Below are 22,583 nucleotides of genomic sequence, written 5' to 3'. Positions count from 1 at the left end.
AGGAATTTATAACTCCCAACTATAACTTGCATGGAAGGAACTCTAAAGAAAAAAAAAACAGGGTAGATGATCACAGTTGATTAATTTTACCATTTTTATATGAAACTACATGATATTTTGATATTTAATTTAATAAATTTTAACTCTTAATCTAAATTTATTATTTTATTTTTCGTTTTTTTACAAATAACTATCTGTCTACATAAAAAATAGAAAAAAAAATGAATGAACGGAAAGTGGACAAGTAGACACTTTCCCTCCACTTTCTAGTTCCACGGTGAAGGAATTGTTGGTGGAATCAAGAATATATATTTAAGTGTTGACAGAACTACTAAACTCCATTGCTGTCATTTTTCTCAGATCAAAGAACAGCAAATCATGGGAAATTCAGAAGAGAAGAAACATGTTGCAGTGTTTTCTTTCCCATTTGGAAGCCACCCTACTCCTCTGTTAAACCTGGTGCTGAAGCTGGCTAATGCAGCTCCCAACTTGCAATTCTCATTCATAGGCACTGAACATTCCAACAAACCTCTTCTGATCTCAAAGCCCCACATCCCAGACACCATCAAATTCTACAGTATAAGCGATGGAGTTCCAGAGGGTCATGTTCCAGGTGGCCACCCAGTTGAAAGAGTCAACCTTTTTCTTCAGGCTTGTCCTCAGAACTTGCAAAAGGGAATAGACATGGCAGTGGCTCACACAAAAGAGAGAGTTACTTGTGTAATCTCTGATGCTTTTGTCGCACCTTCTCTCACTGTGGCTCAGCGTTTGAACGTTCCATGGGTTCCAGTTTGGCCTCCTTTGTCATGCTCACTCTCCGCACATTTTTACACTGATTTGATACGCCACACGTGTAACTCTGCAGCAGGAGACACCCCTTTGGATTTTCTTCCTGGATTGTCTAAGATGCGAGTTGAAGACTTGCCAGAAGATGTGATCCAAGGTGTCGGTGAGGAGGAGACACTGTTTTCGAAGACACTAGCATCATTGGGAAGTGTGTTACCGCAAGCTGAGGCAGTGGTTGTGAATTTTTTTGAGGAACTAGATCCACCCTTGTTGGTTAACGACATGAGGTCAAAGTTTAAGTATTATCTTTACGTTGGTTTTCTCACTCTATCACTGCCTCTGCCGCCCTTGCCTCCATCAGACACAGACGAAACTGGGTGCTTGTCATGGTTGGACAAGCAGAAGGGTGGGTCGGTGGCGTATGTTAGCTTTGGGACGGTGGTGACACCGCCTCCACATGAGATTGTGGCGGTGGCGGAAGCGTTGGAAGCAAGTGGTTTTCCCTTTTTGTGGTCTCTGAAGGAGCATCTGAAGGGTGTTCTGCCAAGTGGGTTTCTTGAGAGGACAAGTGAACGTGGGAAAGTTGTGAGTTGGGCTCCTCAGACTCAGGTTTTGGGACATGGTTCTGTGGGAGTGTTTGTGACTCACTGCGGTTGTAACTCGGTGTTTGAGAGCATGTCGAATGGAGTGCCTATGATATGCAGGCCTTTCTTTGGGGACCATGGGTTAACTGGGAGGATGGTTGAGGATGTTTGGGAGATTGGTGTGAGAGTGGAAGGTGGGGTTTTCACAAAAGATGGGTTGCTGAAATGCTTGAGGCTGATTCTGGTGGAGGAAGAGGGGAATCTCATGAAGAAAAATGCTGTCAAAGTGAAAAGAACAGTGCTAGATGCAGCTGGAGCAGAAGGTAAAGCAGCACAAGATTTCAACACTTTGGTGGAAGTGGTTTCTAGATCTTAGTTCATGGCATCGCTGCTGTCAGAATACAGTTTTTGACCATGCAAGTGATTGTAATTTTCTTTTTTACTTGTTTTCTCTTGTTGAGGGTGAATAATAAGATCAATGTCTCATCTTTCATTGATGGGAGTAGTTGACCAGAAATAAAAAGTGGCAAAAGTTGGAAGACACCAGTCAATTGAGACGGAAAACTTTAATTTCAGCTATGAATCTTATTTCTTTTTGCCTTTTTCTACAGTTATTTTTCATTTTCTTAAGAAAATTAATAGAATGTACGAAAAATGGGAATTAAAAACACACAAGTCAGAGTAAGAGATAAATTGAAGTTAAATGCAAAATGAAATGGGGGTAGTTATTAACAAGTACCTGTTATCATTGGTAATGTCTATGGCCTCTGTTGGTCTCTGAAGTTAAGAAAATGAAAAACTATATTATATTGAGCCAAAACGAAAAATCCAAGGCAGATGAGCCTTCCACAAGACCACATAATGACAGAAAATAATACCAAATTAGAGGATGCTAATTATCATCAAATAAATGCACCTCCATAAGAAAAAGAACTGGTCCGAAAATCTCCTCCTGCAATGGTTGATATACTCAAATTTAGTTCAAGTCTAAACCAAGGAGCAAGAATGAATAAAGAGTCACTTTTCAAGGCATCATAAGAGTTATACACAAAAATTATACGTATTTAAACTGTTTGTTACCCACCAAATCAAATGCTACGGGAAGAATAAATGTTTCATGATTTCCTATATGTTTTATTCTTTTTGTTTGTTTTCTATGAGGCCTTGGAAAGAGAAGTGCTATTCCAAACATTCCCCTGTCAATTTCTACGCCAAACATTACTTTAAGAGCTATACAAAGAAAACAAGATCTTTAGAGTTGAACAACATGGAGAAAGACACTTTATGAGAGGGAGAAAAACCAAGAAAAAGGAATTCTTGACATCTGAAATCCTGTTTATTATTGCAGGGCATTAGATAAACAAAACATTGTAAGGAACTCACAAATTCAAAAAGGTTAGCCAAGACTAAGTAATTAATCTTCTTGTTCCCATACTACGTATTCTGGATTCACTTTTCCTGCTTTTCGATTGATTTCACTCAAGAACCGATGAGGAATCTTTGGAAAAACAACGAAATGTTGTATATCGATGCCTTTTGATACCAAGTTCAACCTGTTGACACGATATGAGAAAATTTGTATAGGTAAGCTTCTCAAAGAAGGGGTGTGAGAAGAGAAAGAGAGATTAGCTTGTGGAGAGAAACTGAATTATGTTACTATGTTTTGTTATGGGAATGGAAGGAAGCAGAGTGTATATATATACAAGACTATACGACTGACAGCTGTAACGAGATTGTATTCAAGAAGTCTGATAGGCAAGTAAGTGCAATAATGAGATGAATATATTTTATTAGTTAAAATATAAATGATTTGTATCAAAAAATTAAATTAAATGAATGAAATCATAATTATATTTTTTAATTTGATATTAGAGTTTTGGATTTATTTTTATGAATTTTTACAGTTTTCAATTGGATATGTGATAAAAAAAACAAATTTTATCAGTGGTGTTCAATCCGCAGGTCGTAGGTAACATTCTACGAAAAATTAATCAATTATGACATCTAATCACAATTAATGAGATGCTCATCACACTCAACAAAATTATCCAATGTTCTTTATATTTGAAATACTTTATTAAAAATATTTAATAATGAAAGTGATGATTTACAACTCTTTATTTTGAATAACAGGACATCAGAATTTAGGGAATCCTAATAATAAAACCTTAATTTGGTTGATATTTGTAGAGAATTAGACCATTGCAACAAACGTAGTCCTTAACTATTACACTTTAGGTCGTGATACTTTCTTTTGTCTTTTTTAAAATATAATAAAAAAAACTTAGTAAACAACATAATAATCTCAAAACACGAAAAAAAAAATAAAGATATTTAATTATGAGATATGCTATTAGAAAAAAGAAAAAAAACTATGCTAAAGTATAACTTATTTCAACTATAATCATTTAATAAAATTTAAAGTCATAGCTTTATTTCAAAATTCACATTTCAATTTGAAAGTTTTTTTTTACATGTTATTGTAGCTATGACTTTTTACATTGATCTAAAATTACTTAAAATTTAATTCATACATTAAAATTAATTTAGTATAGTTTTTAAAAAAATATTTAATCATTTGATTGTTTTGTTATTGATCTATTGAGAAACTTTGAGAAAGATGATAAAGATATCAATTTGTAGAGAAGAGTGAAGCGTTGAATGAAGAGGGCATGCAGTGTGAATTTGGAGTATCTCTGCCCTGCATGTCCTTCTTAACCCGACGCCTTTTCACCAGTGTGGGCCCCACATGTTCTTCCCCTTCTAACCAGATCAAAGCATTTCTTTCAAAGGGTCTGCATCATCGTATACTTCAACTTTTCACTCAACTCCATCTCTCTGCCCACCCTTCCATTCCCTTTGTTCTTCCTTCAGTCATCAAGGCAAGCTCCTCTGCTCAATGTCATGCTTTTGGTACACAGCTTCATTGCTTGGCTCTCAAGACAGGCTCTCACTCTGAAGTAGTTGTGTCCAATTCTATCATCACCATGTATGCCAAGTTTTCAGATGCTGAATCAGCGCGCCAAGTGTTTGACACAATCTCTCACAGAGACTCCATCACCTGGAACTCCTTGATTAATTGTTATCTGCAAAATGGGTGTTTCGAAGAAGCTTTGGAATTGTTGAAAGATGTGTACTTTCATGGTCTTGTTCCTAAGCCTGAGTTGCTAGCTAGTGTGGTATCCATGTGTGGGAGGAAAATTGGTTCAAGGAGGATAGGGAGACAGATTCATGCTCTTGTTGTTGTAGATGAGAGGATAGGACAGTCAGTGTTTCTGTCAACAGCTTTTGTGGATTTTTATTTTCGGTGTGATGATTATATGATGGCTTTGCGTTTGTTTGATGGAATGGAGGTGAAAAATGAGGTTTCATGGACTGCCATGATATCTGGATGCATTGCTAACCAAGATTATGAACAGGCTTTTGCATGCTTTCGAGCAATGCAGGCTGAGGGAGTTTACCCAAACAGAGTGACATCAATTTCTCTGTTACCAGCTTGTGCCGAGCCAGGCTTTTTTAAGCATGGGAGGGAGATTCACGGTTATGCATTTCGTCGTGGGTTTGAATCGTGTCCTACTTTCTCATCAGCACTTATAAATATGTATTGTAATTGTGGAGAATCACTGCATCTTGCCGAGTTAATTTTTGAAGGGTCTGGTTGTAGAGATGTGGTGTTATGGAGTTCGATCATTGGGAGTTATTCTCGAAGAGGAGATAGCTACAAAGCATTGGAGCTTTTTAATAAGATGAGAAGTGAGGAAACTGAACCAAACTATGTAACCTTGTTGGAAGTGATCTCTGCCTGCACAAATATTCCTTCACTAAAGTATGGTTGTGGAGTACACGGCCACGTCTTTAAATGTGGATTTAGTTTTAACATCTCTGTGGGAAATGCACTTATAAACATGTATGCCAAGTGTGGTTGTCTGGATGGTTCCCGTAAGATATTCCTAGAAATGTGGAACAGAGATTCTATTACGTGGAGTAGTTTGATCAATGCCTATGGCATTCACGGATGTGGTAAACAAGCTTTACATCTTTTTAACGAAATGAAAGAGAGAGGCGTGAAACCTGATGCAATCACCTTGCTTGCAGTTTTATCTGCTTGCAATCATGCTGGCCTTGTAGCTGAGGGACAACAGATATTCAAACAAGTAAATGAAGATTGTAAAATTCCGTTAACCATTGAGCATTATGCATGTCTAGTTGATATTCTTGGAAGGTCAGGCAACCTTGAAGATGCTTTGGAAATACTGAGAACAATGCCCATGAAACCAAGTGCAAGAGTATGGAGCTCTCTAGTATCGGCTTGTAAGCTTCACGGCAGACTGGACATAGCAGAAATGCTAGCTCCACATCTTATAAGATCAGAACCAAATAACGCTGGTAATTACACATTGCTGAATATGATCTATGCAGAACATGGTCATTGGCTTGATACAGAACAAATGAGGAAAGCCATGAAACTACAAAGGTTGATTAAATGCTACGGGTTCAGCCACATTGAGGCTGGAGATGAGAGTATCTAGCATAGCAGAATGCACAGCTTTATACAAGAGTGGAAAAGAAAATTATGATTATGGATACCAATACATTGTGCACTGGTTAGTCTATTTCTTAGCAAATGTCATCTTTATTTTTTGTGCAAAATCATACGTGCTAACAAGTCTTTCAGGTATACTTGTTGAATTTGGGCATAAGATGTATTAAATTTAATATTTTTATGACAGATTCGCAATTTATTTAATACAAAAACAAAGGCTTCAGTAACAATCTCCATACACAGAAGAACTCTGGGCGAAGAATCTCTTCCTGAAGAAATCGAGATAAGTCCCTAAATATTAAAAACTTTACTAAATTTTGTTTTGTCATTAGAAAAGATATATTAAGGTTAATGTCTATGCTCACATAGTAACACGATAGTGTAATCAATTCAACTAAAGTGAATGTTGATGTGAAAATTAATTTCATGGTACTTATGAAACTATTATATTTGATTGAACTAAAATTACAATTCAGAAATTTGTTAATATATCTTAAATTAATTTTTGCATGATAAGTATTTAAATTTTAAATGATGAACTTGATATAAAAGTTAATATGGGTTATGAAGGAGGTAAACAAAAATGAAAAATAGATGGTAACGTCTTTGATAATAATTTATATAAAAATGTAAGATTTGATTAAAATTTCATATAGTTCTCTTGTGGATCACAACAAGACTATTGGGTTAAGTTTAAGAATTAAATAAATTAGAAATGAGTCATTGTAACGTTATAATTCTTGAAAACTAAAAAGAAAGAATCAACTTTCACTTTAACTGAATTAGGTAACTTCTTTGTTTACATTTAAGGACTTTTAATTAATCATTTCATTAGTTATTTAAGTTCCAAGGATTAACTTTTTTATTACATTTAATTAAAGGAGCTGAATAGGTAACTTCTTTGTTTGCATTTAAGGACTTTTAATTAATCATTTTATTAGTTATTTAAGTTCCAAGGATTAACTTTTTTATTACATTTAATTAAAGGAGTCAGTTTCACGAATTTCATCATTTAAGCTCATATACGAGACCAGATTTGAAGTCCATAATCAAGAATTAATGCCCCCACCTTCTGTTTTCCTTACTGACAATAGCCTTTTTTTTCCCTCTATTTGACATATTTCTTTTAACTTTTTTTACACTCGCATATTTCTTTAAACTAATAGAAACGTGTTTTTTCAACTTAAAAGAAGGCTTTAAGAAAAATACATCAATAAAAAAGACGAGAGCTTGGTCCAAAAGTTGTTTTGAGGGAGCGATTACAATTACATTGTTACCAATTTGTATAGAAGAAATCTATGGTTTTTTAACCTTTCTACAGCATACTATAAATATAAAAAGATATATCGAGTTACTCGATATACAACGTAACGGCATGTCTTCAAATGTTTTGTATCGTCAATATGATTGCATTTTATTAAATTATACAAAATCACAATACTAGACAATATATTAAAAAATTATATATATTTTTTATTATTATGATTCAAAATTCACATTTTCACTAACTTTTCAATTGAACTTATATTATTTCTTTTTCTTTTTGATTTCGGAACTCACGTAAAGAATGCAGGACTGACCTTGAAACTTTTCAGAAATGTTCAAGTCTCTTGTTAACTAGGACGAAAGGGTTACGAAATATTTTTATTTTATCAATTCTAGTAAAATATGAAAGTTTGGGTTTGCTTCTTCTGGGTCTAATATCTTTCCCCAAAAAAACTATAACTCATTCTACAACAACTTTTATTTCTGTGTCTTACAATTAATGTTTAATATCTTCTTCAAATCTCAATACCTGAAGATTGAAATGCCTGTAAGACATGGTTAGCTAGGCATGCATCTTGGACCCTAAAGGAGTTTTGGAATTGAGATGAACTTCCTGCAGTAGTTTATAAAAAAAATTCCATGCAACTAAATCCAACACTCAGAAATTAACTTATGGTTATGAATAATCTCCTAAAGACGTAAAGAACTAAAAAGTAGAACACTTTAGGCAGAGAGCAGTACAAGCCTGAGTAGAATATTTTTAGTGATAAAGTAGAGAAGAAAGGTCACTCTCAAAAGAGTCGTTCCTATATCCGCATGTGACATTACCTGACAAACACCACTTGACACTAGCACTGGCCCATATGATTCAACGAATCTACAGGACCCACTTGACTGGGTTGTTTTCTTCCTCATTCATGAGATATAGCTAACTCTAGCACTCATTTCAATGAAAACTAGCAACTCCTATGTTTTTCTATAGTGAGGTTTTTGACAAATATTTTCCAACAAACCAGATACAAAAGCAACAACCCAGAAGGTAAAGGAATGAATGCAACAAAACCAATTTAGAACCCGGTCACGGGACAGATACTTGTGCAATGTAAAATGTGCATCATGAAATTCACTCTCACGCACACAATGAATACAGCAAACCTGAGCCAACTTTGAACCTATATTCCTGTGTAGCTATTTCACCAACACTGTCAATGAAACAAGTGGATAAAACAAACAGCAAAGAAATATATAAAAGAAAATTTACATTTGAAAGGCAAAAAAGGCACTTTTGTTTTCATTGAACAACCATGTCCATGTGCATCATGTGAACTTACAAGTGCAGGGGTGTTTGTGAGGGAGAGTGATTTTGCGACGAGGCCGCATCAAAATCATTATATTCAACAGAGAAATTCAAGAACCCGCTACCACTGTCGGCATCCTCATCACGATCAATATCTTCGTTAACAACGGGAAGATCGAGATCGAGATCGACATCACTGGCTGCGTCTTGTTCATGCACTTGTTCATGTTCCAGTTCTTGTTCCTGTTCATTTTCTTGTTCCCGTTCCCGGTCCTGTTCATGTTCCCATTCCTGTTCCTGAAGCCGCTGCTGAATCTCGTGATCATTGAGGAAGTCTCTGAGCCTCTCCCTCAAAACCCCTAACTGCCGTTCGAGAAGATTCTTCTGTGACTCCACCTGCTCCACCGTCCACTGTAGCGACTCAATCACTTCAAGATCGTACTCCTGTTTCTGCTCCACCATCCTCCGAAACTGCGTCGCCTGAATCTCCACCGCACTCTTCTCGCTCTGCAGCCGCAGTATCATCGCCATCGCCTCCTCGGCCGCGGAGGCCGCTGCCCCTCTCTCCTTCTCAATCTCCGCACACGCCGCATTGAACCGTTGCCGCTCCGACTTCACCATCCTCCTCAACGACATTACGTCGAACACCTCGTCCTCCAAATTCTCCTCCCTGGAACCACTACCACTACTGCTATTGCTGTTATTATTATTACTATTATTATATTCTGTTTCCTCCTTGAGAGTATCGTCTCTGAGCGGTTTTCCGATCGGAGACCGGAGAAAGCGGAGACAGGAGAGGAAGATCAAAAGGAGACCGAGGATGTTGAAGATGCGCGAAACGTAACCTAGGAGGAGAAAACCGCAACCGAGTTCAGTGAGTTGGGTGAGGAAGTTGAAGGTTGAAGGGATATCCATGAACATGAGGAGAATGAAGCGGATAAAAAATCGGAGGAACCTGTGGTAAAATCCAAGAACAGGAGCCAACAAGAAACCCAGAGTCTGCATCTGCGTCTGGGTTGGGTTGGGTGAGCCTAACCGATTTTGACACCACACCCAATCCAATCGCAGCGAGAGCGAGAGCGAGAGCGAGAGGGTGGTGTGATTGGCTTACAAGAATGGGTGAAAGAGAGTCTTATAAGAGAATCGATGATGATGGCGTTGGTTTGGCGTTACAAGGATAGAAAGAGAAGTGTCATCACTCTTGTAAGCGCAGAGAGAGATTGAGTAATGTAGTTATGTATGTAGGAACAACAACATGAACAATAAAATCTCAGATTATGGATCTGACCGAGAACCGAACAAATAGATGTGTGACCATTTCAGACATCCATTTTTCCATATTTCTTAATTCACTTTTTTAATTTCATTTTCACCGTTTCTTTCGCTCTCATCTCTGTCTCTTTACAGTTACAAAACCATGTAATTAAGTAATAATATATTTTAATCACACAGATAAATAATTCGACCGTTGCTAATAATTAATAATTAATACTCCTAATATATACCAGTGATATGACAGATTATTAGTTAGATTTGAGTATCGGATTTTTATTTAGATTTTTATGTAAAGATGGAATAAGTATGCATCAATGTTGTTAATAAATTAATTTACTTGGTATGATATTAATTTATATTTTTTTATGGGAAAATAACTTTCCTTTGTTTTTTTTTATGAATTGATATATGTAAAACAAAATCAAATTGTTACTCACTAAGTGAATTCTTACTGTTTATCTTAGTTTTTTTTTTCTGTAGAGAAACAATTAACTACCAACGTTTGTAATTTTAAATATATTATTAATCAGTCAATATTAACGCAAAATTGCAATTCTTTATTATTTAAAATTTTAAAACATTTTAGCTCACACATTTTAAAAATAAATTAATATAATCTAAATTTTTTTAACAGTTGGAACACGTTTGATGTTAGTCTTTAATATAATTAATAATTATTCATTCTTAATATGATAACATAACTTCCCTTTTTTATAAAATAAAATATGTAAAAAGAAAAAGTAGAAATATCTTTATATTATTCTACTCAACAAGTGGATAATTAATATTTATCTTCAAATTTTCTATAAGACATCAATACTTATGCAACACATCTGATAATATATTTTCTTTTAAAGAAATCTGATAGTAAATCAGTGTGCTCTACAATTTGTAATTAATACTTATGGTTTTCTATTAATTAAAATACATATAAAATCTTACTTTATTGAAATATTTGATATGACAATGTATTTAATATGGTAAAAAATGTGGTACTTTAATAAAAATAAGAATAAGTTGTACTTTTCATTCTAATTTTAAAATATACATCAACAATCCTTGTGTTCTTAACAAAACCATATTTATATTATCTTCTTTATGACCATATGTCTTTTTTTATAAAGTGACACGCATTTATATTATATTCTTTAAAAGTACATGATAACTAAAACTTACAAATTATGAAAATTAAAAATTAAAGTTTGAAAATATTAAAAAATAAAGAACTTTATATATATATATATATATATATATATATATATATATATATATATATATATATATATATATATATATATAAGGAATGAATAGTTCATTTATAGAAAAATTATACTTATATTTTTTTTTATATTTTAAATGACGTGATAATGATTTAGCAGAATTTTAATAATCATAGTTTTATTATTTTATATTATTATAAAAAAAGGTAATGCTTTTATTTTAACTCATTTTTATAAAATTGATTATAATTCAATGATTATATAACTTTTATGATATTTTAAAGAGATAATAATTAAATCATTCAATTTTATTCATACGAAGTATTTAACCTTTTATTTTTAAACTTTAATTTTAATCTTTTTATAATATTTTACTCATTATAATATTTCAAAATGAAATAAGTAAATAAGTTGTCAATGTGAGTAACAAAAATTTCAAATTAAAAATTAAAAATTGAACAAATTTATTTATTATTAAAAGAAACACGTTAAAATTATATTAAAAAAATCAAAAAAATCACCATATAAAGCTGTGAAAAAAAAATAAAGATAAAAGGAAAACTATTTAAATTAAAAAATATATATTCAACATGAGAAAATGTATTTTTTAATTTATGAGAATTAGTGGTTAATTTTCCATTCCTTATTTATCAATTGTGATGCCTCATTGAGGATACCCATAGGAAAGATCATTCATAGAAATGTGTTACTTTATTTGTGGACAGTGTGATCAAAGGAATGGTTAAGTTACAAAAGATTCAGTGCAATGCACCAGAATATGAATTCTTTCTAGGTTAGATCCTATCAATGATGTTTAAAAAATGTTACATACTTCATAAACCCAAAAACTCCATCTACAGCTCCTGGAAATTGGAATATGCACATGACCACCATATCAAGAAATATCAATTATTAAATGCTCGCATTTTTTAAAGATATATGTTTTGTGACAAGTTAAACAACTTTTAAGGTTCAGTGCAAGCAATGTGTTTGAGAAAAAAACACGTTAAAGATTTGAAGCAATTCAAGACTGATATCTATTGACATGAACATTTGGTGAAGAGGATAATGATGTTAACTTTGAACACTTGCCTTTCAAACAAACCAACAAAATGTGGATCTCATCCTGTTTTCAGAGCAGTGCATCTAATTCAGTTCTAAATTAATCTAAACGAATAAATCTCTGAATAGAAATAAGAAAGTGAAACATTTTCTAAAAATAAAATTCTAAAATCGATTATTTTAAAATTTTTAGTTGAGAGTGATTATAATATCTGATATGATTAAGCTTAAGTTTCATTATGAAACCAATGTTTTCTCCATCCAAATTCTTTCATCTGGCTATGGATGTCAGTCCAAAACGACAAGAAAAAGACTTCAAGTAACTGGTACGTAATCACAGTTATTTATTTCATTTCTATGTTTCTGCAACACAAATTTACAGTTCTACGTAATCACAAGAAAACAAGTGTGCATGCACAAAATGCAAAGAGTTTAAAAGATATTTAACTCTCTATAGCTGTATCCTATGATGTACTAGAATTGAGAGATGTCAGTACCAAACTCAAGAAACATTACCATTCCAATAACTTTATGTGCATCAAATTCCTCTATTGGTTACAACTTACATTGTATTTGGTTCTACCATGTAGCCAGAGAGGGGAGAAGAGATTGAAGCAAATATTGTACTCATAGTTGGAGAATGATAATAAGGCTCAGATAACTTTTGTTGGAGAACTGGCAAATGAGCTTCAAACTTAAGCACTTGAATCAATTGTCTTACTGATGGTCTGGATGTATGATCTGGATTGGCACACCAAAGGCCAACAATCACTAAACGTTTCATCTGTTCCTCATCAAATGCTCCTCCAAGCTTTTTGTCTACCACTTCAAGTAATTTTCCCAATTGGTGGAGCTCCCAAGCCCACTCAAATATGGTTATTTGGCCTTCCATGGCATTGAGATCAACTGGTTTTCTTCCAGTGGCTAACTCCAGTAAAACAATCCCAAGACTGTATATATCCGATTCCTTCCTAGCCTTCCCTGTAGTGAAGTATTCAGGGGCTATGTAGCCTCTTGTCCCTGCTAGAATTGTAGTTTGGGATCCTTTCTCATGATCAACAAGCCTGGCTAAGCCAAAATCCCCAAGCTTAGCATTGAAATTTGAATCCAACATAATGTTGCTGGATTTAATGTCCCTGTGAAGCACACACTGCTCCCATTCTTCATGAAGGTACAACACTGCCAGAGCCAAGTCCATGGAAATGTTGTACCTCATCTGCCATGTCAAGATGCTTTTTCCACTATATAGGTGGGAATCTAAGCTACCATTTTGCATGAACTCATATATAAGAAGGAGATCTTTCTTCATGTGGCACCAACCAATTAATTGCACTAAATTCCTGTGCCTTAGTCTGCTGATGATCTTAACTTCACTTGCATATTCCTTTGCTCCTTGTCTAGATTCTCTTGATATCCTCTTTATAGCAACGTTGGTGTTCAATTCTTTCAAATAGCCTTTATACACACCCCCAAAACCACCTTGTCCAATCTTTTGTGACTCTGCAAAGTTTCTTGTTGCACTTGCCAATTCTTTATAGCAAAATCTTTTGGGTCCAATGCCCTTTTGGAATTCATCATCCATGCTCAGATCAAGAATTGAATCTTCTCTTTTTCCTCTAGCCCTCCTCTTCCACATTAAAACACAAACCAACCCAACAATAAGGAAAGTTGCAGCTATGCCTACCCCAACTTCTAGTCCCATCAATAAACCTTTGTTTCCCTCTTGTTTAGGGCTAATAGTGTCAGTGGAAAACGGTGAAGGACTAGGATTTGGGCTTGGTGAGACTGCAATTGGAGGTATCTTATTTGACAGATTCTGATTACTTTGTAAAGTTGAATGGAATGACCATGACAGCACTGTGTTCAACTCAAACATAACTCCTGTAGCAGCTGAGAAACCAAATATAACCCACTCTGGTAGGTAATATCTCAGGTCAACATTGCATGAGATATATCTTTTTATTGGCTTGTCATTGAGATTGTTTCCAGAGAAAGAAACATTCAAAATGTGAGTAGTTGCATTGTACTCAATCACACAATAACAAGCTTTCATTTGCCTAATATCAAGGGACCATGGAACAGTTTTGTTAGATTTCATGGAGTTGAAATTTATACCTACATGAGTGCCAGGTGGGTCCCATGAATTTTGGAATGTGTCAAACTCCACAGCTACAAAGGGATGCTTAGCTGAATTCAATAACTGGTTACCATCCAGAAGACCAAGACCACCACCTTGTTGTATTTGATTCGAAAGAGGAAGCCCTGGATCTGCTAAGAAAAAAGCCAAGCCATCTCCAAAACTAGTCTCGTTTGAGAAAATGACAAAGGAAAATTGGGTAGTGAAATCGGTCAGTTTTCCTGTGATGTTGTCCCAAAGGTGCAATCTTTCAAAACTAGTGACTCTCCCAACACTGTAAGCATTGCTCTGATACCTGGTGGTTTTAGTGAGTTGGATTTCTGATTCTGACAAAATAGCATCTCCTTCAATCTTGATATCATTATACTCAAATCCCTGGTGACGAAATGAAAGTGGGTTTGCAAAACTGATCATAAGAAATAAGAACATCATTACACAGAATAGATGGTTTGTTGCACGGAGACCAACATGGCCAGGAGCCATCTCTGTGAAAGAGTTGATTTAGAAACCTTTCTTGGCTATACTAATCATATGATACTTTGATTTTCTTATTAATGTAACTTTGACAATGATTTTATTCGTTGTTTTTAATGATTTTTGGATTTGTATTACTGTCTTGTAGTTATGCCATAATGAACCTTGCAATGTAGAAAAACAGGTTAATTGGAGTTAAATTGTTCTGATCAAAATCAAATTGACCAAGTCACACTCACAGGACCCATACTCATACCATGTAAGTCCAAACCGCTAGGCCTGCTGATCATACAATTTCCGGTTATCAAATTGTCTTTATTTATTAAGTTTTAACTCCTTTTATTTTAGATATTTTTATAATTTTTATTCTAAATTTATACTTTTCAATTAAATTATCATAAATTATAAAAAAATGAAGATTAAATGCAGGGGATGACATGAAAATTATAAAAAAAATGAAGACAAACAAAGAAGTTGCAAAATAAAATAAATATCAAAATTTCTAATTAATAAGATTAAATGCTAAATATTCAATTAAAAAATAGAATTTTTTTATTATTTAATAATAGAAAAAAATTAAAAGAAACTAAGGTCAACTTAGTATCTTTTGTTTTTAATTTAAATTTTTTTAAGCAATACAAATTTATGCCCTTTGAGACTTTTTCTTCTTTTTTTAATAACACCACCTTTGGGTAGCTTGTTTTATTTTATGAAACATAATGTAGCATATTAACATTTTGCTATTAGATAAATAAAGGTTGCATCACATTTCTCAACATGAATGCTACTTCTTGACCAAACTCACACATATACTTTTTTTTTTTTTATCTAAAAATGAAATTTCGTGGAAAAGGAGAAGGTGAGAGGCTGAAAAAGACAATAATCAATAATGAAAGAGAGGCAATTATAGCACTACGTCAGGGGAAGTAATAGGAGGAAGGTTCATTAATCCCCTTTAAGAATAAAAAAACAACTCCAACCTTTTTTAAGAAAATTGCTGTTTTTTGATACATAAAAATGATGTCATGAATGTCTTTTAAAAAAATTTATGTGAAGAATAATAAATATTAATGTACAATTTTATAAATAAGATTTACGTGATTTTTTTTCTGAAATAATATATATCATAAAAAAATTACCAACTAAATTTAGCTGTATCGTATTTATTAAGTAGACCTTTTTTTTTACTTTTGATGGTCAGAATTAGATAACGGGAAAATAGAATTCTGACATTTATTTATTCATTCTTAGGCTGAAGATTTTGATTGACTTGCTTTTCCACCCTGGAATGGACAAATGAATATCAAAATTTGATTATAGAAAACTGAATTACCACCAAGAACAATAAAAACGTATACTTTAGAAAATAAAATAGAAATGAATTTAGTTTGATAAACTTTTCTTGGAATATATATTATTTCAGAAAAAAGTTTGATTTACGTGTTAAATATAATACGTTTGATACCAGTTACACGCTCCCTTTATATATTTTAGTTTTCATTATATCACAAATTTATTTCTTTCCCTATTGTAAGATACGACAAATGCTAAAATCCAATAAGAAAATTCTTCTTTTTTTCAATCAAAGAGAAGCTATCCTTATAGCAATGAAGGTGACAAATTTTAATTAAAAATGTGGTATGAAACATTGGTTAAAAAATGAGTTTATATAATAACGTGTAAACGAAATGCATATTAATCAAATTGGACCATTACAAAGTCTGAAATACGCTCTCCAATATTTAAAAAGCTAATTTCATAATACCTTTAATAAGATTTACTATTACAAAATAACCTTTAATTACAAGAGTGTTAAAATTATTATAAAATGCTCTTTTAAAAACATGTTAAAAATCTTTTGAATTATTTTCTTGAAAAATATAAATTTTTTACGAGGTAGAATGACTTTTAATATAGTCTTAGAAAACTTATTTTCTAATGATAATTTTATTTTAAATAGAACTAGTTTTAAGGTTGATGATGTTGGTTGTGTGTTTGTTAAAAATAAAATTAGAGACTGACAAAAAAATAATAATAAATATTTTTAAGTTTATAATTAACTTTTAGATAGAATCAACAAAATTCTATTTAAAAAGTTAGCCTTTAAAATATTTATCAACAAAATAAAATAAGTAATAAAATATATTTTCGTAGTAGGTGATATAGAAAGATATTTCTTATATTGTAATAGGTGATATACAAAGGTATTTCTTCAAATGAAAATTTATCTTTAAGTTGTCAAAAAGAGTGTTGCTCCCTCCATCACCATGACAAGCTCCCTGCACCTCCTCAAATTTTTTTATTTCCAAAACTATGCTTATGTTAAAGGTTATAACTTTTTTACTTTTATCATGAATTTTTAATTTATTTCTCAAACTCTAATTTTACCTTATTCATATTCCATAAACGCAGCAGCTACACCCCACTTCCATGTCAACTCAATCTTCTTCTACCTACTTGTATCCACGTCAGATATGAATTTTTAATTATCTTTTATTGATGAAGTATAAAATTATCACGTATTCGATTATACCTAATACTTATTATTGAATTTTAGTTAATTAATCTTTTAAATTTGAATGATGAAAATCCATATCTATCGCGGATACAAGTAGGTAAAAGAAGATTGAGTTGACATGGGGGTGGGGTGTAGCTGCTGCGTTCGGGAAATATGAATAAGGTAAAATTAGGGTTTGGGAAAAAATTCGTGGTAAAAGTAAAAAAGTTTTAACTTTTAACCTAAGGATAGTTTTGGAAATAAAAGAATTTGAGGAGGTGCGGGAAGCATGCTGTGGTGGTGGAGGGAACAACACTCGTTGTCAAAATAGGTAATCCGACTCGACCTGGTCCAGTCCACCAAGGATTGATCACTTAGTGAGCAAAGTCAAACCGATTCATTTATTAGCAAGCTGAAAAAATTTAAACCCAGCCCGACCTACCATGGGTTGATGGGTTAAACAAATTCACTTACTCACTTATTTAATTATAAGTTTTTTTATATTATAAAAAATTACAATTTTTTTAATTCAAATTTAAATAAACGTCACACTAAAATGATCTTAAACTCTAAAGAAAATTCAAAATAAAAAAGTATCATACAATCCAAGCGTAATAAAAAAGCATGTATAAAAGGGCGAACAAATAAGTTTTTAACTTTAATAATTTTTGTATCACTTGTCCATTTACAATATTAACGTCTTGAATAGATAAATGGTTAAAACCCTTTAGTTGTCCCTATTTATGTGGGTTTTTCCCAGTTTGATCCCCGACTTATTAGAATCCCCAATTGAATCCTCAAAAGTGCTAATTTGAGTCAATTGAGCCCCTACCGTTAAATTTAGTTAACGGGGTTAAGTTTTTGTACAAGTGGGAGGTTGATGTGTACTTTTTTGAAACGTGACATGCTGATGTCAGAGTAATGTGCTTGTGAACCTGTCTGATTGTTTTTTCCATCACCTCCTTCGTAGTGCCAGTGATGCTCGTCCCCCCCACCAACGCAAACCCTCACACCACCGTAAGAAGAAGCCATCGCGAGTTTCGTTAGAGCCACCGTGAAATCTCGAAACTTGTAGCGCAAAAGCTCCAAAATCACAGCGTTACCATGAGCATCACCGCGAAACAAAATTCCTCGCTTCATCTCCTTTATCGCGAAACACTTCCTCGCAACCTGCAAAACCTGAAACACAGAAAGCCCTAAATCTCTTCGCACCAGAAACCCTAAATTGCAACTTCGCTCATCTTCCAAATTGAATCCCAAATTCAGTTTTATTGAACCCTAAATCCCTTTTCAGAAGCTCTGCTAATTATAATGTCGATGTTGTACACGAAGCTTCCATTATCCAAAAGTTGTCTGTGTTGCTTCAACCTGTTGCTGCAAATGGCAAGAAAGTTTCTCTTGGACAAAGAAAACTGATGTATAATGATGACTGTGCTAAGTTAGAACGTAAACGGGTACTTGCAGATGCATTTGAGATAATTGCTCCAAATCTGGATTCTCTCCATTTTGGTGACAATCCTGTTGCTTTTGAATTGTTTTCTGACATGTTGAGACGTGATCCTAAATGGGTTTTATCTATTGAGGAGAGATGCAAGGTTTTGGTTCTTGGCAAGAACATGGGAAATACACAAGGTCAAAAAATCCATATTTTCTCTCCTATGATAAAGGACAAAAGAGATGCAGTGAGGTTCATTGCTGATAGATGGAAGCTTGCGATGTATGTAGTTGATCGTGAGCCAAAAATTGTTGTTTGGAGAAGATGAAGAAGTGGGGACGAAGAGAACATTTAGATTATATTTGATTTTTTTTTCAAGTTGAGAAAAAAATATGTTTTTGGCCGCTCTAAAAACTTTAGTTTCAGTCCTACAATTTTTTTTTCAGAAATTCATATTATTATAATTTTACAAGTTGCCAAATTCCACATTTCAACTCTCACCATGCCACGTGTTCAAAAATTGACACATCACCCTTCCATTTGTGCAAAAACTTAACCCCCGTTAACTAAATTTAACGGCAGGGCCTCAATTGACTCAAATTAGCACTTTTAAGGACTCAATTGAGGATTCTAATAAGTCGGGATCAAACTGGAAAAACTCACATAAATAGGGACAACTAAAGGGTTTAAACCTAGATAAATCTATAATATTTTTCTCAAACATCTTTTTTATCACAATTTACAATATAATAAAAAAATGCTAACTAATAACGTTGAAACACAAAACAATAAATAATTAAATTAAAGTAAAATGGGTTGGTGAGACAGGACTAACGGGTTCAACCCGGTGAGCCGAGTTTCAAGTAAGCTGGGTGAAAAACTAACTCACATAAAAAAAATTATATTTTTTTCAAACCCAACCCGGCTCAAACTCGTGGTGAGCCAGATTGGCTCGTGGATCACAACCCATTTTGACAGCACTATGCAACAAAGTTTAAAAAGTATTTAAGGACGATTTAGTTATTTTGTATTTTCGGGGTGGGGGTGCAAGGAGACATTCCCACTCTGTATGAAGTAAAAACTGGCACGGCCCGTTAGAAGAGAAAGGCCCAATCCAATTGCTAAAACCCTTGCTGCAGCTTTTTCTCTGAGCTAAAACCTAAAAACGCTTCCGTCGTGAGTCTCACTCTGCAACCACCGTCGCGTTCAATTCCAAAAGTGGCCATTAACGAGGTATTCCCGCTCTTTTGTCGGCGTTCATTTAGTTGATTTAATTTTCCTCGTATCCCTTTATGCGTTTGATTTTAGCCATCGTAACTTTTAATAGTTTTTTGTTTCATATGAATTTCTTATTTGCTGTCTCGCTGATTCTGCTCTTTTGTTTCGTATTCAATTTCATGATTGTAGTTCTTAAATGGAAAATTGGTTGAACTTTATTTACCTTGCAGGTTGGGTTGTGGAAGATGAGTTTGATATCCCAACATGTTCGCACTAAAAACGAGGTTATTAAGAGCAAGAGGGAGGTTGAAGATGATGTCAAGAATAATGATACTCTGAAAGTGAGGAAGAGGAAGAAAGAATTCGAGGGAGAAGAAGTGAAAGAAATGAAGAAACTTGAGAGTTTTTTGTTTGGTTCTCTCTATTCCCCTGTTGAGTTTGGAAAGGAAGACGAAGAAGTGGAGCCCGGGAAGGCTGCTGAAAAGGTTTCGGATGTGTTCTTCACTGACCGGTCTGCGGATACTGTTCTCTCAGTTTACCAAAAAGAAGATGCTGACTTGTCTGAGGGAGATCGTGGACATGATGATGAACGTGCTCTACAAAGGAAACCTGTGTGGGTGGATGACGAAGAAGAAAATGCCACTGTGAACATAGCCAAGGTTTTCAGATTGAGGAAGTTGAGGAAGGAAGAGGGCGAGGATTTGATCTCGGGTTCAGAGTATGTGTCAAGATTGAGGGCTCAGCATGTTAAGCTCAACCCAGGAACAGAATGGGCACGGGTTGATTCTAAAACGGATAGAGGTTCCGATGATGAGTCGACTGATGATGAAAACGAAGCTATTGTGAGCCGAGGTTTTGAGGATTTGGATGGTGTTCTCAAGACAAATGAAGACCTGGTTGTGAAGAGTGGTGCAAAATTGTTGTCCGGACATCTTGAATACTCCAGACTTGTGGATGCAAATATACAGGATCCTTCTAATGGGCCCATAAATTCAGTTCAATTCCATCAGAATGGACAGCTTTTTCTCGCCGCTGGATTGGATCGGAAGCTTAGATTCTTTCAAATTGATGGCAAGCGGAATACTAAAATTCAGAGCATCTTCCTTGAAGATTGCCCCATTCGAAAAGCGTCTTTCTTGCCTGATGGGTCTCAGGTTATTGTATCCGGAAGAAGAAATTTTTTTTATAGTTTTGATTTAGTTAAAGCTAGAGTTGATAAAATAGGTCCTCTGGTTGGTAGGGAGGAGAAGAGTATAGAGGATTTTGAAGTATCTCCTGATTCTCAATTGATAGCATTTATAGGTAATGAAGGTTATATATTATTGGTTTCAACGAAAACAAAGCAATTAGTTGGTACACTAAAGATGAATGGAACAGTCCGTTCATTAGCTTTTGCTGAGAATGGACAGCAGTTGTTAAGCTGTGGCGGTGATGGCCATGTTTACCACTGGGATCTGAGAACGAGAACTTGCATGCATAAAGGTGTAGATGAAGGTTGCATAAACGGCACAGCACTATGTACTTCCCCAAGTGGGACTCATTTTGCAACTGGTTCAGACAGTGGAATTGTGAATATTTACAACAGAGAGGAATTTCTTGGGGGCAAGCAAAAGCCAATCAAGGCCATAGAGAATTTGACTACGAGAGTGGATTTTATGAGATTTAATCATGACTCTCAAATATTAGCAATCTGTTCTGGCATGAAGAAGAGCAGCTTAAAATTAATACATATCCCATCCTATACTGTGTTTTCCAACTGGCCACCTCCTAATAGGAGCCTGTATTATCCTCGCTGTATTGATTTTAGTCCAGGTGGTGGTTTCATGGCTGTGGGAAACGCTTCAGGCAAAGTTTTATTGTATAAGTTGCACCATTACCAGCATGCCTAAGGAGGATTTAGAATACTGGAAAGTTTTGAGAGGTCGTAGTGTACTTTTTTTGTTGGAAATTTTGAGACTTGATTTGTATTAATCATTATTAATCAAATGAAGCTTCATGTGTTTCTTCTTCTAAGTTAGAAGTTACCAAGCTTCATGTATTTTGTCATCAATTTTATTGGGATTTAGCTGTCCTCTTCTGTTCAATTTTTAAAAATTAATTTTCATTTAGTTATATGTTAGTTATAAATTGTGTTTTGTCATTCTTCAAAAGGGTGTTTATTTTGACATACGCTTATCTTCTAGTGACATGGTTGACAGGTGATTTGATTATTGTGAACTCGTATCGTTTTATGTAATTGTAAGTTGGGGGGAGGGTGTTCAGGTTATGGGACTGAATGGCCAGCTCCGCTCTGTGACACGGTTGTGATTTTGCACCTGAGATTGCTGTTACTGAATTCCCGGCTTTTATTTCTATGCATTCTTTTCCTGTTTCTTTTCATAATGCAAAATGTCAACAAATGGTTAGATTTAGCAGCAGAAAAGGAATTTTTTATTGATCGGAATCAAGCTTAAACTAGCTCTTTCCGTTAAAGCTATTGCTGTTGTAGTGAGATCTTGAAATCCTGTTTTTTTAGTAGAGTTTGATCTAGCCTGAACAGGCCAAATTACAGACCTTGAAGCATTGAAGCCAGATTTGTTAAATATTTCATCATCCTCCCAAATAATAGTAAAGGGTCAAGTGTACCACGAGCCAATCTTGTATATTACCCAGGCACAAGAAAAAGGACATCTGGATACCGTATCATAGCGTCAGAGAATGAGACATTGATTTCATTGGTTAAAATGTTTAATGGAGCTTGTAATTTCTGTACAATTGTTGCCCCAGTCGGTAATAAAAAACGATTAAAG

The 22,583-nt window shown here is 34.2% G+C and overlaps 5 protein-coding genes across 5 annotated transcripts; 3 read left to right on the top strand and 2 right to left on the bottom strand.

Moving 5' to 3' along the window:
- Positions 1-239: 239 nt before the first annotated feature.
- LOC108341871 (anthocyanidin 3-O-glucosyltransferase 7) lies at positions 240-1,966 on the top strand. Its single transcript, XM_017579534.2, has one exon. The coding sequence runs from the start codon at positions 379-381 to the stop codon at positions 1,744-1,746; it is 1,368 nt and encodes a 455-aa protein (XP_017435023.1). The 5' UTR covers positions 240-378; the 3' UTR covers positions 1,747-1,966.
- A 2,034-nt stretch (positions 1,967-4,000) lies between these two features.
- On the top strand, positions 4,001-6,477 carry LOC108342433 (pentatricopeptide repeat-containing protein At4g31070, mitochondrial). Its single transcript, XM_017580209.2, has 2 exons — positions 4,001-5,974; positions 6,101-6,477. Exon 1 carries the CDS (start codon positions 4,043-4,045, stop codon positions 5,897-5,899), a length of 1,857 nt encoding a protein of 618 aa, XP_017435698.1. The 5' UTR covers positions 4,001-4,042; the 3' UTR covers positions 5,900-5,974; positions 6,101-6,477.
- A 1,858-nt stretch (positions 6,478-8,335) lies between these two features.
- Positions 8,336-9,747, bottom strand: LOC108341825 (probable myosin-binding protein 5). The gene has a single exon (XM_017579477.2). The coding sequence runs from the start codon at positions 9,479-9,481 to the stop codon at positions 8,507-8,509; it is 975 nt and encodes a 324-aa protein (XP_017434966.1). The 5' UTR covers positions 9,482-9,747; the 3' UTR covers positions 8,336-8,506.
- Positions 9,748-12,528: 2,781 nt separating this feature from the next.
- Positions 12,529-14,696, bottom strand: LOC108341711 (L-type lectin-domain containing receptor kinase IX.1). The gene has a single exon (XM_017579357.2). The coding sequence runs from the start codon at positions 14,651-14,653 to the stop codon at positions 12,596-12,598; it is 2,058 nt and encodes a 685-aa protein (XP_017434846.1). The 5' UTR covers positions 14,654-14,696; the 3' UTR covers positions 12,529-12,595.
- Positions 14,697-19,691: 4,995 nt separating this feature from the next.
- Positions 19,692-21,807, top strand: LOC108341810 (U3 small nucleolar RNA-associated protein 18 homolog). The gene is made up of 2 exons (XM_017579463.2): positions 19,692-19,809; positions 20,025-21,807. Exon 2 carries the CDS (start codon positions 20,040-20,042, stop codon positions 21,681-21,683), a length of 1,644 nt encoding a protein of 547 aa, XP_017434952.1. The 5' UTR covers positions 19,692-19,809; positions 20,025-20,039; the 3' UTR covers positions 21,684-21,807.
- The last annotated feature ends 776 nt before the right edge of the window (positions 21,808-22,583 follow it).

Source organism: Vigna angularis, chromosome 6 (genome assembly GCF_016808095.1).
Source record: "Vigna angularis cultivar LongXiaoDou No.4 chromosome 6, ASM1680809v1, whole genome shotgun sequence".
Taxonomy (NCBI): Eukaryota; Viridiplantae; Streptophyta; class Magnoliopsida; order Fabales; family Fabaceae; genus Vigna; species Vigna angularis.
This window is presented reverse-complemented; position numbering and strand designations above follow the sequence as displayed.